This window comes from Diadema setosum, chromosome 3, assembly GCF_964275005.1.
Source record: "Diadema setosum chromosome 3, eeDiaSeto1, whole genome shotgun sequence".
Lineage (NCBI taxonomy): Eukaryota > Metazoa > Echinodermata > Echinoidea > Diadematoida > Diadematidae > Diadema > Diadema setosum.
The window spans coordinates 22752840-22770640 of record NC_092687.1 but is presented as its reverse complement, the minus strand read 5'-3'; the positions used below and the strand labels follow the sequence as shown (position 1 = coordinate 22770640).

Below are 17801 nucleotides of genomic sequence, written 5' to 3'. Positions count from 1 at the left end.
CGTTGCCATTGTTCTCATTGGTGAAATGCCATGGTAAAAAATACTGCGGTATTTCACATTGTACCATTCTCATTCATAAAATACCATATTTCTGGCCTAAAAGTACACATCTACGAGGTGTTAAAGCACTGAGCATATCGTTGCTGGGGTGACAAATCCTTGTATCTCAAATTTTGGTGAAAATTACATTTTTGGATTAATGGTCAGATAATCAGTTAATTAAGTGATGTCCTGTTCAAATCCTAGCTGTCTTACAACCAAAATGAAGCCACCATGGCATGTCATAGGAAAGGCTATCTCATTTGATATTACGCTTTGGCTGACATTTTTTTTTTTTTTTTTTTGCTCTCCTGACCATTTGACATTTTGTAGATAATAGCAGTCTTGTCGCCCCAGCGACGTTATGTATATCTCCCTTGGGGAAAAGGCAGTAAGTGTGTCGGGTCACATAAGAAGAACACCACAGTGTGAGGAGGGTGATATTTCATGACACAATTCACACTTCAATTCACAATTCATTTTTGCAATGTATTATTTCAAAGCATGTTGTGTTCACATCACAAAATACTGCAGTATTTCACCATAAGTGTGAATGGGCCTAATGAGGTGGCTCAATTTTCAAAACCTTCAGGTAACCATTTTAATATTGAAATAAATATGCAAATAGAGTTTGACTTAGTCCCCAGAAGTCCTACCCACCTGTGATCTGAAGTCTTCAGCTCTGCTCTGCCATAGTGGAGCACACGACCAGGATCCCAGTTGTCTGGGAAGGCTTCAAACGGATCTGGAAGACAAAAATCAAACCAAGCAATGTAACAAAAAGTGTGAATAAATTCACATATGACATATCTTCACCACCATCAAACCATCAAATGAACTCTTTTCCAGAATCTTGAAAGACATAACAGCAAGCTTTTACCTCTAAAGACCCGTAAGTTTAGTAACATGCTGATAAAATGTGGTTTGTCCTCTAGTATGTTTCTTTCCCCTTCCTCTCCACATTTGACTATCAAAGCAGTTTCACTATTACTGCTTTCCTCTTTATTCTCACTGAAGTAACAGACACAGTAATGATTTCGTTTAATCTATAAGGAAGATGGTTTCTTACTATCGGCACTCTGCTGGAAGTAAAATGGTTTCCGCCGCCTCCACAGCACTCTGTCAGTCCAGGCAGGAGTTCTCATTTTTTCACTGGTGTCATAGTCATCAGAGAAGAGGTCATACTTGTAGGTTGGTGCAAAGCTGATGTTGCCTTCTGCAAATCCTTGGAATGTCTGAAATGTACCAACAAAAAAAAAAAGGATAGACAATGTAAATATCTGTTGCTTAACCCTAAAGGGGCCGCGCTTTTTTGGGTATGCTCAGACCGGGGGGGGGAATCGGCCATCTGTGGTGCAATCGCGATGAAATTTTGCATGCGTGAGACCCACGTCATAATCTACAAGATTGTGTCATAAGATTTTTTGAAACAATCAATTTCTAATTTTATTTAATTAATTATGCAAATTAAGCTCAAGATCATATTCTAGCTTAATTAAAAGCATTGAGAATCTAATTTTTGATCTGTATATCTGTTTTAGCATATTCAACAATTGTACATCACAAAAACTTCCAAAACTCATTTCAATTCTTATGTATTTTATTGTTTTCAGAATTTCTTATGTATTTCTTTGTTTTTCAACTTTTTTTTTCTTTGTTTTTTCATTGGAAATTGTCACTGACCACTTTTCTACCATAATTAGCACAAAAGTAATCAATGAAAGTGATTAATTGTAAAAATAATCAGGTTTTTATGACTTTCATGACAGAGCACTGTTTTCCATAGGAAATGTACACAAAATCACAAAATTGCGCCCGTTTTGGGGCAACATTCCGTTACAAAATCAGGCGTGGCTTCGCAAAAGTATGCACGGACGTCGCAAATTTGGTTTGCGTGAGACTTGAACAAACAAAGTCAAGAAGCCTCGCAATGAGGCCTTCTCGCGTTACAGAATTATAGCGCGAAACGTCGAGGGGGGGCGGATTCCGCCCCCCCTCCCCGGCCCTTTTAGAGTTAAATCAATGAACATATCTCCTGTTCAACTAATATATCAGCATGAATAGCAGCTTGTTGTCACAGATGATAAGGCATATCATAGTCAAGTTGGTCCATTTCGGTTTGATAACCCCACAATGGATTGTTCAACATAACTTTTTTTCACTTATCTTCCTAGACTCAGAAGGATAAATGAAAGTTTTGGTTAAAAGAAAAATTACTACAAAAGACTAGAACACTAGAAGTTATTCTAATTAGCTGATGTTGAATTTCCCCTGTATTCTCTAGCACACAGAAGACATAACATACTGTATGTGGTAAGATTACCTTCATCTACCAATAACTATACACACTATAAAGTACTATCACATTGTCGATAAATCAGAAAGTGAAATTATATCTCACATCTATATTTCTGCTTACAGGCAAATCTCTCAGGTAAGATTTACCATTTGCAATATTCATGTCATGTAACTTCTTGATCTAGTTATGTTCATACATGAAAAGCAAACTTTGAAATATCTTGATGCTCTGGTGACTTTCGAAAGCAATGCTCTGCCAGATATAGCAAAACCCTCACAGTCCAATGCTCTTGTAATGGGCACATATTCACATTTTTATTTTATTTTAGCAATGTGATCTGCAAGATCCCAATCCGATCCCCAATTCTTTTTAATAACACAAATGGAATAGGATAAACTTCTAGACAGAGAGGATAGCAAACATTCTTTTCAGCCCTTCCCACATTCAGAAGTCGCTTCCCTCCACCTCTATCCTTTTTTCCCCTCTCTCTCTCTCTCTCTACCTTTCTACTTAGCTCTCTTCTTTTTTCTTACTCTTCCCCCTCTCCATCCTTCATTGTTTTTGCTCTCTTTTTCACTCTCCCTCTTTGTCACATTATCCATAAACCAAGTACCAACGTAAACTCACATTGCCTTTATGCTTCTCCACCAAGAGTTGGTCATGTTCCTTCAGGGTCTCATAATCCTGGATGACCACAAGGTCCTTCACTTCGTCATTGTCCATGTCAATGCGGTAGTTGAAGTCGCCGCACCAGAAGATGTAGTCGTGGCTGTCAAGTGTGCGACCCTTTGGAAGAAAAAAAAATCCCACTCAATATCTCGTCTATGAAGTCATTAGTTTCATTTTTGTCATGCCATATCTTTTTTCAAAATACGATAATACAATAGTAGATAAAGCACTGTGGTATGATTTATAAGGCTCTGGACATTCCAACAAAGGTCATGTGCCCCAATCCTAGCAAGAGCTTAGATCCTTGGACATTTTCACACAAGATGTCTTTACTCACAATGTCCTCCTGACACAGGTGTTTATGGATGTCTACATGATCATGATAAGCAATGCTAATGATAATGATAATGGCAGAGCCCTCTTGGAGAGCAGATACACTTTCAACAAAATTTGTAACTAATCACAGTGAACAAGGATGATGACAAAGCAGCTTGCCCATAATGCATGATTTGATGCTCAAGGAAGCAGAACAAAAGAAGAAAGCATGCATAAACTCTACACAGCTGGACTTGTTGAGCAAGTGGTAATATAATAAATTACAATGTATATTGCTGCATTACTGGAATATGTGAGCCTCCTATGTCATCATCTTTCTTCAGTGTATTATGTTTGGGGTTTTTTGAGCATTGGTTTGATCTGCTCAAACCACAATAAATTCCACAAATCTATACATGGCACTCTCTCTTTATGCACTACAATGTACATGATGTGAAATCTTATATCATCTGGAATGTCCCTTTAAGAGATAACCCCCAGGTAAATTCTCAATTATCTTACAACACAATTTTCACTTCAAAAGGTACAGTGTTTCACAAAAAATCCATGTTTATAGCATAATTCTTTAACATTTATCTGAATCACTCTTTCCCTATGACAAGTTGGCACTGATGGATTATTGGTGATATGCTCAAAATCAAATGTGAAATAGCTCACCATAGGAAACATGATTTTGGAGCTGATTTCTGCATAGTCCTCATTCCTGTCTTTAATGTGGGACTGACCAGCTGCTAAGTGAGCACACACAAAGCACATGGAGGTACCATGGAAGATGAAACGGATGGCTACCCCTCCCTTATTCCCTGCCGCCCCCTTCAGACCCGTCTTTACCGTATCCACGGCAACGTCCCTGAGGAAGAAATCATATGCAGACTGCACTGTATCACATCATGCAAAACACTCGGGTTTGTCACATACCACTTTGGGGGGAAAAAGTTCATTTTTGAGGCATTTTCACATGGGTGGAACATTCATTTATCTTTTATTATTTATTTTAATTATTTATCATTTATTTAGGGATGTTTTTGACCATCATTGTGGTTCTCAATTGCAAATTCAACCACTGACGAATTGGGCTTACAACTCCCAATTTACAAAATATCACACTCAAGAAATAATCTGGTGTATACAGTATTACACGAGTATGGTATCTCCCTTGGTATTTTACTTTGATGTTTTACTGAGGTGAGATTATTCTGCATATTCCCAACAAATGAAAGTCACAATTACACACAGCATCAGTCTTCGTGTCATTCATAAGTACACTGCATGCCCAATTTATTCTAAATTTACTATGTGTTCATTTTATAGTTTGCAAATTGTTCTCATAAAAAATGTTTTTTCATCGGGGACATGTGATGCTGGACACAATATACAGAGCATTTGTGTATTGGGAGGCAATACACATATATCGGTGAGTTGTTAATTTTGTAAACATCATTCCACTTGCAAACTTCACAAAATGTAACAAGCTGCCAAACACAGCACACATACAGTATGACATGCAGACTCTTCAGGTGGAATGAAGACTTAGTGCTTTTCAACAGCTCACCAGCACAAATGTATGTCCTGAGACGTAAGAATAAAACTAAACATTTCATGAAGACAGATATGATATTATTTTGCTTTTACTACGTTTTAGAAAGCATTCCCTGGGTCATATTTTATTACAGTTGACTCGCCATGAACCTGCTGACATAACACACAGTTACAGCACTACACAAAAAGCACACATCACTTTATTCCAAACGTTCATAATGTCATGTTCGTTATGTTTGCAAAACTCTCAAAACCTGGACTCACCTGATGAAAGGAGCATGCTGGGGCCTAATGAAGATATAGAGGCAAACACCAACTAACTGTTCACAGACCAGAAGCACATACTTGTTGTCCCTGGATAGAGTCTTTTGCAGTTCAATCCCCCATGCTCTTTGGTTTGTTGTGCTGTAAATGGTGAGAATATGAGGGGGAAACATAACAAATCTCTGTGAGGTCATCCATAACACCTCATGATGTATAACTAACAAAGAACCTTACTGAGTAGCCAGTCACTTTATATGAAATGCAGGAAAACCTTATTTTGACAGATAAAAGAAGAATTTGTGTAAATTGGCACGATATTAATATCAAATCATGTAACAATCTTGACAGCAGACTAATACAAAAACTCTATCATGATGGCACAATTGCCAGAGTTTGGCTCTATTATTTCTTTAATTTGAAAGTCATACATTGCTCTTTGTTTTCACAAAAATTAAAACAGTATTAACTGAAATGTGATCTGTAGTCCCACACGTACAAACCAGTGTCTTTATGTTATTTTCTTTTATGCCAACTGATATAATGAGATATCGGCTATAACGAGGAAAACTGCTTGGTCCTGACCTCCTCATTATATTGAGTTTCCCCTTTATTTGATAAAATATCTCAGTAAAAGATGATAAAGAAATTGATCTTTTCAGAAGAAACACAGATTTGCAAATATGCAATTCCTATCACATTTTCTTCACACTGTCCCACTACTGTGACATCACAAATCATTCCACTTAGAGAGGGTGGAACATGAAATCAACCAGAAATAAGGGGTATTATAAATTCTTACCATTTAAATGGACTGACTAATTTCCCTGAACCTTTCCTTTTATAGTAGGTAACTTATCTTTCTGCATTGGCTAATTCTAAAGATGTTGGTTGGAGGAACTTTGCCTTTGAGCAATGAACTTCCCTCTCACCTTGCACTGATAATATTCCCTGCATTGAGGTCTACCATTTCCTCAAAGCCAATGGCATAGATGTCATTGGGTACACTGAAATCCACTCCTAGCTCTGAGCAACCTGGAAATGATAGTAAATACATTCTGAATTGAAACATGTCATTTCTCACAGAGGAAATAGTCACTCAGCATTGGAGGTGGAGAATAAAGAACACAAACCTCCTTCAAAATGTATAAGATATAATGTTACCAGGGAGGTGTTACAGAGATGGAGTGGCAACTTTTCGTAATTCATGCAAACACATGTTTGGGTTCAAGGCGTTACAATGGGATGTCTAGCATTCCATTACGCTTTGAAGTCATGCTCGGCACCGCTCTAGTTGCAAGACGAAGTTCGGAGACGAAGAACGCATTTCACCTTTCGTTGAATTACAAGCTTTATTTCACCGCAAAATTTTAAATGAAATACTCGAATTGATTTAGAATAGTTTAGGAAAGAATTCAATGTTATCAACATGTATTTCTAGTTTCTTCGTAATTCGCAAATCGAAAGGAAATGAAAATTAGGCCCTCATAAAAACCTAATTTTTTCTATAATGCGCACCTTTCCGCATGTTAATTTTCTATCTGTTAATAAGGGGATATTTTGATCTTTCAAATAAAGTACTCCGTTAAAGCGTGTTCCAGCGTGTTTTTAAACTATTTGCTGTTAAAATTGTGAATTTTACATTGCATTTTGATTCGCTGCTCCAATTGAAGGTACATTAATTCATTGTTGCCATCACATTGAAAGAGAGAGCGAATTGCAGTAGGAGCAAATATTTCTAGATGTGAGAGCGCTAGTCCCGATTATTGATGCTCTCTTTTGTCAAAGCACATGGGTAACACCTGTAGTTGAACGCATAACTTCTCGGCGGTGCCGCGCATGACTTCAAAGGAGAGCTTTAGTTGCCTCTCCTTCTCTAGCACCTCCCTGATGTTACCAACAAGTTTTAACTGCAGAATAGTTGACATCTAATGCACCACCTTCACTGCATGCAAGGCACTATTAGATGTCATCTCTACGTAGATCAGCAATTGGGTCAAAGTATGTATAAACTGTCGGGCAGTGGTATTCCTTATTTTTCAGGTTTGCTTGAATTCATTTATTCCTTTTCTTTCTTCCTCCAATGATTTGTTGATCTGAAATCTAAAAAGAGGTGAGGGTTACAACTTGATGGAATTTATTATACAAATGATGCACAGGATAGAGTGTGTTAGTGAAGGTGCGGCGCGCTCGAGAGTATTGACAATGGTGCGACATGCACGAGGCGCAGCCAAGTGCATGTTTGCAACCGTTGTCAATACTCGAGAGAGCGCCGCACCTTCACTAACGCCACGAAATAATCCTGTGCATCATTTGTTTTATAAAATGGGTCGAAAACTAACAGCATTATTCACGTACCTTTGTGGGTCAATACCAGTCAGCTACATGTAGCACTCGCTCAAAAGTTAAGATGTCCGAAGATGTTCGTCCCAAACATTTACGCACGTCGCACTCGGAAATCCCGCACATAAGTACTGTACGTACGTATAAGAGTATACGTACGCCACGTACTGTTATGCACAAGAAAGGCCGCCGGCTGTTGTGGCAGCCCGCGGCCCGAACTAGAAGTTGTTTACAGGATTGACAGCGCGTATAGTAGTGCGTGACGCACTTGTAACAACTGATTGAGTGCGCACTGCTAGTGTAAACATTGTGACGTACGTCAGGCCAGGGAGGTGGAAGAGAGACTCTTTTTAGTGCATACCTGAAGAATTAATGCACGCACACGTGACTCATTTCAGCGCTTCCAATTGGCTACATTCTTGAACCCATTTTATAATGACTAATGCTGCACAGAAATCAGACTTTGTTTATATCTAAAGCCAGAATGTCTCCTCTAATGATATTGACAGACATCTGGGAAGTGTAAATGATTCCTTCTGAACAATATCATCTGACAAATGGGTCTGTTCAGCCTACCCTGATTTGTCTCCTCCACAATCTGTGGGTTATCTAGCAGCCAGTTAGCCAGGGATTCATGCTTGAAGGCAATGCTGTGTGAGTTCTTGCCCCCATTCACATTCCAAGTCCCAACACATATCCTGAACCTTGAAGCCGATGTGAACTCACTCTCCCTCTCGCATACTCCTCTCAGAATCTCCGGTGAGGCTGAGAGAAAAGAATTAGGGAAATTTTAAAAAGAAAAGGAGAAGAAATCAGACACAATAATAATCATGAAATCTAAAAGAAACAATATCATAATGCTATTAAAGTGAGAGACATTACAAGAAGTAGCAAAATCTTGTATAAGATCATTCACATTTTACAGACACTCCCTCTTTCATATACACAATAGACTTTATTTGACAGTTTATGCAGGACGCTGTTACTTGAACACGAAGTGCCTTGAAAGAGACTAATATTTAGTGGAGATTGAGCCACTCACCATGTAAGTGACTACTGGGGAGGAGAGCACTAGCCTTGTCAGCCAGACTGCCAATCAGTGAGCTTCCAAGGAGCAGAATATCAATGGACTCCTGCTTGCTGCCATCAAAGAAGTTGTTTTGGATGGTCCTTGTCACTGATCTTGCTCCATCACGTAATTTTCCAGCCTGATTAATGCAACATACGGCACTAAAACATCAGAAATATATCATTCTAAGTTCCATATCAATTGATTCCTCAGCTCATTATTTCTGTCTCTCTGTTGATTAGGATGAAGACATGTAGTAATGGTTGACACAATGTCCTATCATTTACAATTATGTTATTGTTACAGTCAGCTGTTTTAGATATTGATTTCTTTTGCCATATAAGCAAATTGTTAAGAATTATTAGTTCCACTAGCATCCTAAAAAAGCAGAGAATCCATGCAATTTTGAAAATACTTTATGATGAACACATTGACTTGACTTGACTTAATTGCATAGGACAGTGTGTCCCTTTGCTCTCCTATGAGTGATTCCACTGAAAGAGGCTGAACATCAAGCCCAGGGAAGACCAAACTGGAGAAGGATGAACACATTAACTGTTTGTTATCCAGCATTATCACTATAATCATCAGTACCATATTTCTCCACTGAATAGACAATGTGAGATAATTAATATATATAATTCAAATTGTTCAAATGGTAAAGACATAGCATCAACTGAATATTTTCAAAAATGACTGGTAAATGACTAATTTTTCAGCTTACAGTGGTCTTTCCTTCCAGTGCACCAGTTCCTGCATAGATCCTGCTGATGTGGTCACCACTCAGACCCCAGGTGGTACGATAGGTTTCAATGAATCTGGACACAATCTGAGGCTTGTCATTCATTCCTAAGATTTCAAGCTGCTTACTCAGCATCTGAAGGAAAGATTCACAGCAATAAAGACAAACTTTATTATGAAATGAAACATAAATGTGTTAAGGAATAAAAAATAAAATATGTAAGAAACTTTTACAGGTTTTAACAGACCTTCACACTGAGCCGATGATACGGGACCTACTACAAAAAGAGGCTTCTAACTATTGTAAGTCAGTAACTTGTAGTTACTACAGTAGCATCCAAGAAAGAACCATCCACCTGTGAGTATATTGCGGTAACTACATTTATTGAAAATGTCCCTATAAAATGGGTCCCTGGCATTGACACTTGATGTCATAAAAAAAATGGATGCAGAACTTATGGAATACTATGATAAAGACTAATGCAGCAAAGCTTTAGTTCTCAACTATGATGGGACATATTGTCCAAAAGCAAGACAAAAATCCACTCCAGAAGACATGACTTTTCCCATAAATTCTACAAAAGTATGCAGAAATATGTACAGAAACAATACCATGATGCCACTAAACTGATAAAGTTACAGGTTTGAAAGCAGCATGAATGGATCTAGGAAATGCAATATTTAAACCTCATGTGTAAAATCTACTGTGAATTCTACTCTCCCATAGACTGTGAACATGTACCGGTATCACTCTCATAAGGCATAACAGTGATCTATATATGGACTAGATAGCACAGTGGCTGCTATGTTCCTGTATGCACACTTATCTTCCTTCTCTCTGGGCCTAAACAACTTTAGTTTGCATGGCCACAAGCTGAATAGTTCATGTTTTGTTTCTTCCATCTTTGATAGCTTTTTGAGCAGCAGGACAAATGTTATATCAACATTTAAAAAAAAAAAAATACAGTCAAAAGCGATTCACTTAGGATAACAGAGAAAGTATCACAGGCGTGCACGGACATCTTTTCTTAACCCTTTGAGGACTAGTCCCAAGATCTCAGGCTGGGGTAAATGGAAAATGCATATACACGTAGGAAAATCTGTCCATCTTCAACAGGTTAATTGGACAAAGTTTAAAGGTCCTGTTTACCTTTGGGAACATTGATGTTCAGGATATGACATTTAATGCATATGTGTAGGTCTGTTGCACCACAAAACATCCTATCAAATAAAATTTTCGCGATACAGCCTAAAATATAAGGAGACATCTGTATTTTTATCATTAAACCGTAACTGTAGACGGTTCAGTCTGGAAACATTTTTATTATAACTATTGTTCACATTTTGTATATTTAACAATACTTAACACCGATTTTACAGATTCAAATTTTCACAGTGATTGTTTCTATTCTTAACTCATATTTTAGAACTATTTTAAAGCACTTAAGCCAGGTTTTTGTTTCATCTGCAAAGGGTAAATTATGCCTTTAACACTGAAACAGATGTAAGATTGACTGTATTCAAGGTGACATATGAAAATATCCACATTGTTGTTTCAACTTACATCTTGTCCAAAGAAAGTTTGCACAGCATTGGTTCTGTCCAAACAGTCGAGGCAGTTAGTCCTAATAGTACCAGTTTGCTGCCTATTACAGAAACAGAAATCAAAGAGAAAACTTTCAACAAGAATCTTACACACAGTTTACAGCCAGCAGCAAAATCAAGTAGATAAGGGCAAAAACTTGTCTTTGATCGTATGGTTTCTACATTTCAGAAAGCTTGCATTGCATAAATGCAATAGAAATAGCCATGACACTGCTATGAAATACAGAGCATTAGATTAGTATACTATCAAAGACTGAGAGAAAATGAAAAACACATTGGTGAACGGTTCCATCAACATCAAATAAAGAAAAATGGCAAAGAAGGAGCTGACTCATACTGGATAACATTGCCTCCATCACTGTAGAAGAATCCAAAGCCATCCAGGTACTTTGCAACCTTCTTGCGCAGTACATGCATGTTGTCCACTTTTCCACGGCACATCTGGTGGTAGTCGAAGAGGATGTGGGGCGTGTCTTGGGCGTGTCTGGAAGCTTGCAGGTGATTCTGGGTGAATAATCATATTGAGGATCATTTGTTATCTACTTTTGTGTCTCTTTCATGTCTGATATATCCGGTGCGTGCAGTGAGTTTGGCCGAGAGTAAAGAACCGCTCCTGACTTTACAATGCAAAAAGATTGTTACTCTACTCTATGCTGGTATAAGTGAGACTTTCAGGGAAATTTGCAAGGTTATGACAAAATCCATGATAAGTCATTACTACTCAATGTAATCTCAGTGATGTTTTAAAACATCAATGTTTGAATACATCAATGTTTTATCATAAATGCTAATCTGAACTGAAGACCAATATAGAATAACATACTGTGACCTTTCAGTCAATACAACATGAGAATCCTGCAATTCAACCATGAAAGGACGTAGAAAATTACACAAATATCTATGAAATTATGGCTAGATGAAGGTCATGTCATGTAAATGTGTGTTCAATTGATGTACTGCAATAATCACCTCTATAACAGCAATGTGGTATCACTTGAGGAACAAACTCAATTGCTTTGTGCATAACATAATGTCATTCACAGTTGCAAATCTCTGCTGCTGGATTTTTTTTTTTTTTTTTTTTTTTTTTTTTTTGGGGGGGGGGATTGTTGTGTCCACACAAACTTGACATTCTAAACACACAACATCCACTAACTACTGCAACAACAACAACAAACAAATACAAACTAATAATGACTGCCCACAATCTAGTATATTAAACATTGTCTAACCTGGAATGATTTGCTGAGCATGTCCTCTCCTTCTTTGTGTCCTAGGAGATTGACAATAGCCTGGTTGCCATAATGACACTTGAGCATCGTCAGATGCCTGTTGGGATCAAAAGAGAGAATGAAAATGAGAAAGCGAGAAAGAGAGACTGGTACAATATCTCCATTTATGTAGCAATCATACCATTAGTTTAACCCGTTGCAAGACGAGTCCCGAGAATACTCGGGCAGGTGTCCATGGAAAATGTGTGTTATAGCAAAATCAGTCCATCCTTAACATGTTAAATGTGGTACATGGTCATTTGAGGTTTCCTTTCTATAACATTATTATTGTTCAATATCAACAGAACATTATAACATCACCATTAAGAATCATGTTGTCACTGTCAAAGAGATCTATGAACGAATATCACCATGCTTTATACCAAATGTGTACTGAATGGGTAAATTTGACAGCACTTGCCCTGAGAAATACTGAGTATGGTTAAAATCCAGTGACCAAAACACCAGTACCGGTACTCATTTTTGAAGCATTTAGCATTTCTTTTTATTTTCAAATATTTCATAATTTCACATACGATCAATAGCACAGATCCTGGTAGCAATAAGGACCATGCACTGTACATCTTAAACTTTTCAAACTGGAAATATCATTAAATAGCGCCTCAACATGAAAATATAGTTCTCATATGCCTACAAAACTGTTCATTTTTACTCTAAAATGTACAAATATGCATAAGAAATGTGTTAATAATGCTGTAATGACACAAATTCAGCTAGGTAACAATCAAAATGTAAAATTTTAGCGACAAAGATACACCCTAAAGTACTACAGTCTCAGAGCATACCTGTTCATGGTTGTTACATATTTTTTCATAATCGATAATTGACAAATAGGGCCACAGCAGCATCCACACATCTTACACAGTAGAGTGAAATGCATGCAGCTTGTAGGAAAATACATTTGCTATAGCACAATAAATCATCACGTAACATTCTACATACCCACAACTAAATGGGGAGGGCATTTCAGGAATAAAAGTCACATTCATACAGTATATACCAAAATAAACTTTGCGTTAATCAACAGTAACGTTTCATTAACGCAGGCGGTTTCACCTGAATCGTTAGTAACGCAAAGTAACGATCGGGAAAATTAACGTTTGTAGTAACGATGAGTAACGATGAGTAACGATGAGTAACGATCCCTAACGCAAATTAACGATGTTTCGTTAAAATTAACGATAGGTAACGCAAGAACTCACACGAGATTTTGGTTTTGTAACGAGACCTGGTGAAAGGACGATGTAGCCCCTGCCGAGTGTAGCGATTTAGCGGAGTCTTATCGCGAATCGAATCACGATTTCGCGAATGGTTAATTTGCGACCCGCGTCACCAAAAACGCACGCCGGACGGGCCGCGTGGCCACCAAAAAAGCCGGATGTTTGCCTTCAGTTTTGAAAATGAACAGCGGTAACTATCGGCTCCGTAAGCTGCTAGAATAAATGTCAGATGTTTGCTCTTAATTTTGGAAATGAATAATGGTAATATTCGACTCCGTATTATACAAAAATAAATGTCGGATGTTTGCTTATACTTTTGGAAATGAATAATGGTAAGATTCAGCTCCGTACGGTGCTGAAATTAACGTCAGATATTTGATTTTGCGTTCGGAAATCAATAGGGATAAAATACGGCTCCGGAAGATGCTGAAATAAATGTCGAATGTTTGCTTTGACGGTCGGATATAAGTGATAATGAATTTCAACTCCGTATACGATGATAAAATAAATGCCGGAAGTTTACTTTTACGTTCGAAAATAAATAATAATAATATTTAGCTCTGGAAGATGCTAAGGTAAATGTCGAATTATCCCCTTGGCGTTCGGAAATGAATAACAATAATAATAAACTTCGTACAACGACGAGATAAATGTTGGATGTTTGCTTTTACTTTCGAAAGTGAATAGCAATAACATTCGGCTCCAGAAGATGCTGAAATATATGTCAGATGATTGTTTTTACGTTTGGAAGTAAATAACAGTAATATTTTGCTCCATACGATGCTAAATAACTGTCGGATGTTTGCTTTAAAATTTCGAAATGAATAACAGTAACATTTAACTGCGTTTGATGGTGAAGTTAATGTTTGCTTTGACGTTCGGAAATGAATAACAATAGTATTCAACTCCGTCCGATGATGAATTAGAATAAATGTTTGATGTTTACTTTTATGTTCGAAAGTAAATAGCAATAACAATCAGCTCCGGAAGATGCTAAAATAAATGTTGAATGTTTGCTTTGGCGTTCGGAAATGAATAAAAATAGTATTCAACTCAGTACGATGATGAAATAATTGCTGGATGTTCGCTTTTACGTTCAGAAGTAAATGGCAATAACATTCAGCTCCGGAAGATACTAAAATATATGTCGAATGATCCCATTGACGTTCGGAAATGAATAACAATGATATTCAGCTCCGTACGACGATGAAATGCCGAATGTTCGCTTTCACGTTCGAAAGTAAATAGTGCTCAATAACATTCGGCTTCGGAAGATGCCAAAATAAATGTCAGATGATTAAAGATTGCTTGAACGTTCGGAAGTGACAAGCAGTAACATTCTGCTCCATAATTAAAATGCTAAAATGAATATCAGACATTTGCTATAAATTTAATATTTCGAAATGAATAACAATAACATTCAGTGGCGTTTGATGGTAAATTTAATGTCGGATGACGTTTGAATGTGAAAAACAGTATAACATTCGGCTCCGTACGATGCTGAAATATGTCAGATGATTCATTTCACTTTCGGAAGTGGACAGTAGTAACATTCGGCTCCTTCAATCATAAAGTAAATGTCGGGTGTTTGCTTTTGAATTTGGAGATGAATAACGGTAATATTCTGCTCCATACGATGCTAAAATAAGTAACAGATTGTTGTTTGTACATTTGGAAATTATAAACGGTATCAATCGGCTCAGTTAGATGATAAAATAAAGAGCGGATGTTTGCTTTCACGTTCGGAAATGAATAAGGATGATATTCAGGTCCGTAAGATGATAGAATGAATGTCGGTTGCTTGGTTTTACATTTGAAAATGATTATCGGTAACATTCGGCTCCGGAAGGTGTTAAAATACTTGTAAATGTTGAATGATTGCTTGAATTTCCACCAGAAATAAATAACGGTAATTTTTTGGCTCTTTACGGTGCTAAAACAAATGTCGGATGTTTACAATGTCTGCAAATGCTCCCATTTTCTCATTTCAAACGTAAATTTTGACCAATTTAATAGGCATCAACTTTTATAATAATCTATAAGCCTATTTGCGAAATCTTAGAACTCAGAATAACGGTATAAGATGATTAAATTTTCTATTCATTTATTTTAGGCGTGGGTACCTGTATCACGTCAGTAATACTTGATATTTATTTTTCTATGTTTAGTAGGACCGATAGTTTTGCTTGTTTGTTTTTCTTTTCGGGCCACCAAAAAATAAAAATCAATCATTTTGGTGGCCCGATCGGGCCACCGAAATAAAAGTTAGTGTGGAGCCCTGGCCTTTTGTGGATAAAGTGTCTTGCTGAAAGGCAAATAAACTGTCTGTATCGGGCTTCGAGGGGATTGAAACCGCAAACCGGTACCATGGCTAATTGATTCATTCAGATTTTACTTAATTGTATTTGAAGGTCAACTTTAGATAGACTTCTTTTCTTTCTTTTTTCTTTTTTTTTTTGCGATACAGCTGGGGCTCCATGCGCATTTATTTACAACAACAGTATAATCGGAAGACGAGCAAAAAGAATGTCAGCACCAGGAGTAATCGCACCGGGCCGAAAGGGTAAAAGGAAAAGTATATCCTGAATCTATACCCCCCACATCGACAAGAAGACAAACGATAGAAAAAAGAAAGAAAATGAATGGACCCACATGACGCATAATTTTGGTAAATCTGCGGGATATTCGTTATTTCATTTTGCTGTGTTCAAACTATACACCAGTTTTGCTTTTCGAGTGTGATCGTAATGCGTATGAATGTTCTATGGACTTTTAAGTTTATAATGCGAAAGAGGGTAACTATAAAACAATTAACGACATTGATAACGCCAAACAATAGGAAATTTCAGAGTGCAAGAAAAATAAGATGTCCCGGAAGTACGCCAGACGTCATAATTGCTTTTTTTGTTTTGTTCCTTTCTAGCTCCACAGCATCACCTAGGAAAATCGATTTGACCAAGAACAAAAGCGTGTCCCTCTTTTCTTCCTGGGCAATTACCCCGGACCCTTCCCCTGGCCCTAATCCTAACCATAACCCAAACTCCTCGCCCTAAACCTAACCCTAATCTTTACTCTAACCTTACCATTCATTAACCAGTATTTAGCGGGGGGGGGGGGGTAATTGCCCTCTGGGGTTAATTGCCCGGATTAGGTTGCAACACACAACAAAAACCTCTTCTCAGCCCTACACCTTCCCGATCTCCGTGTGTTGATGCCAGGTGAAACGACATGTTCAAATACAATAATAAAACAACAGTAGGTATTGATTGAAACTCGACACCCATTCATGCCAGCCAGGCCAGGCTGAAATGTAACTTCAAAGCACATTCCGACAGCTGGCTGGCAAAACCACATGGCAAAGGAATTTGCGCGCGCGTGTGGATTGCTCAATTGGAGGGCCTGGGAGCGGGAAAAACAAGGGTGATTTGATAGTCTGTGAGTTATCAAAAGCAGACCTTTCGAACAATTGCAAACGTCATGATACTATTTTGTCTTCCTTTTGGACTGAAAGAAAAAAAAATCACAAAGACGAGTTGAGTACACGTTGTATCACAATTTTTTACATAGCCATGCAAAACGATTACTATACACTCATGTCATGACAAGAAATGAATCAATATTCCAAGACAAAAGCAGCCTCGGGTACGGACAGTGACAAGAAACGCCACGCATTCACGATGCACGTCGGGGAGCAACAGAGAGGTGGGAAGAGACTCTTCCCGCCTCCCTGGGAGCAACATGGAGTTGGCAGGGAGGGGTGATCCTGGAGTTTGTGACAACTTCCCGATACTCCGTGACAACAGGGACTGGGAGGTAGAAGAGAGACACTCCACCTCCCTGGTAACACGATTGTGACGATCTCAAAGCATGGACCCTACCACGCCCAGCAAATCTGCGTGCTACTTCTCAAAATTTGAAGGAACTTTGTCTCTGATCTGTTGAGTTGTTTTGGCTGAATATCAGGAGCTTTTCATGCCTGAAGTTCAAATGGATGGTTGCCAAAAATTTCATAATTTATAAATCTCTCAGTAATTTATCTTAGGCTGTTGATGCTGCCGTAAAAACATTAGAAATTACATGTGAACTAGTCAGGATAAAGACAAAAAATCTCCGCACAAAACAAATACAAGTATTTCTTTTTATTCTCATTGGTAGTCAAATTTGTGTTTTACAGATATGAATAAAGCAATAGGTATAGTATAAACTATTGTATTACACGTAGTAACACTTTCATGGTAAGTTTGACGTTTTAAACGGCTACATTAAGTTAACAAAGATCGCAGGAGAGTTTTTTTTTTAAGGAGTGCAACCATTTCTAAACGTGAAGGCATGTTAAATGAAAGGAGAAAAAACAACGTTTGTAATCCTGGGTCTTCGACTAGAGCTAT

At 37.8% G+C, this 17801-nt stretch overlaps 2 protein-coding genes across 2 annotated transcripts in view; one reads left to right on the top strand and one right to left on the bottom strand.

The window, feature by feature from the left end:
• LOC140226560 (MYG1 exonuclease-like) overlaps positions 1-17801 on the top strand; it is a 79610-nt gene that overhangs the window by 28485 nt on the left and 33324 nt on the right. The window lies entirely within an intron of this gene.
• The window catches only part of LOC140226559 (synaptojanin-1-like), a 32481-nt gene that overhangs the window by 8961 nt on the left and 5719 nt on the right, over positions 1-17801 (bottom strand). The window contains exons 6-17 of the mRNA XM_072307012.1: positions 12134-12230; positions 11239-11405; positions 10861-10942; positions 9280-9432; positions 8529-8694; positions 8063-8251; positions 6076-6178; positions 5147-5287; positions 4001-4193; positions 2966-3124; positions 1118-1274; positions 700-784 (exon numbers count right to left, since the gene is read on the bottom strand). Of these exons, the coding sequence (XP_072163113.1) occupies positions 700-784; positions 1118-1274; positions 2966-3124; positions 4001-4193; positions 5147-5287; positions 6076-6178; positions 8063-8251; positions 8529-8694; positions 9280-9432; positions 10861-10942; positions 11239-11405; positions 12134-12230 (1692 nt within the window). The remainder of the gene's footprint in view (positions 1-699; positions 785-1117; positions 1275-2965; positions 3125-4000; positions 4194-5146; positions 5288-6075; positions 6179-8062; positions 8252-8528; positions 8695-9279; positions 9433-10860; positions 10943-11238; positions 11406-12133; positions 12231-17801) is intronic.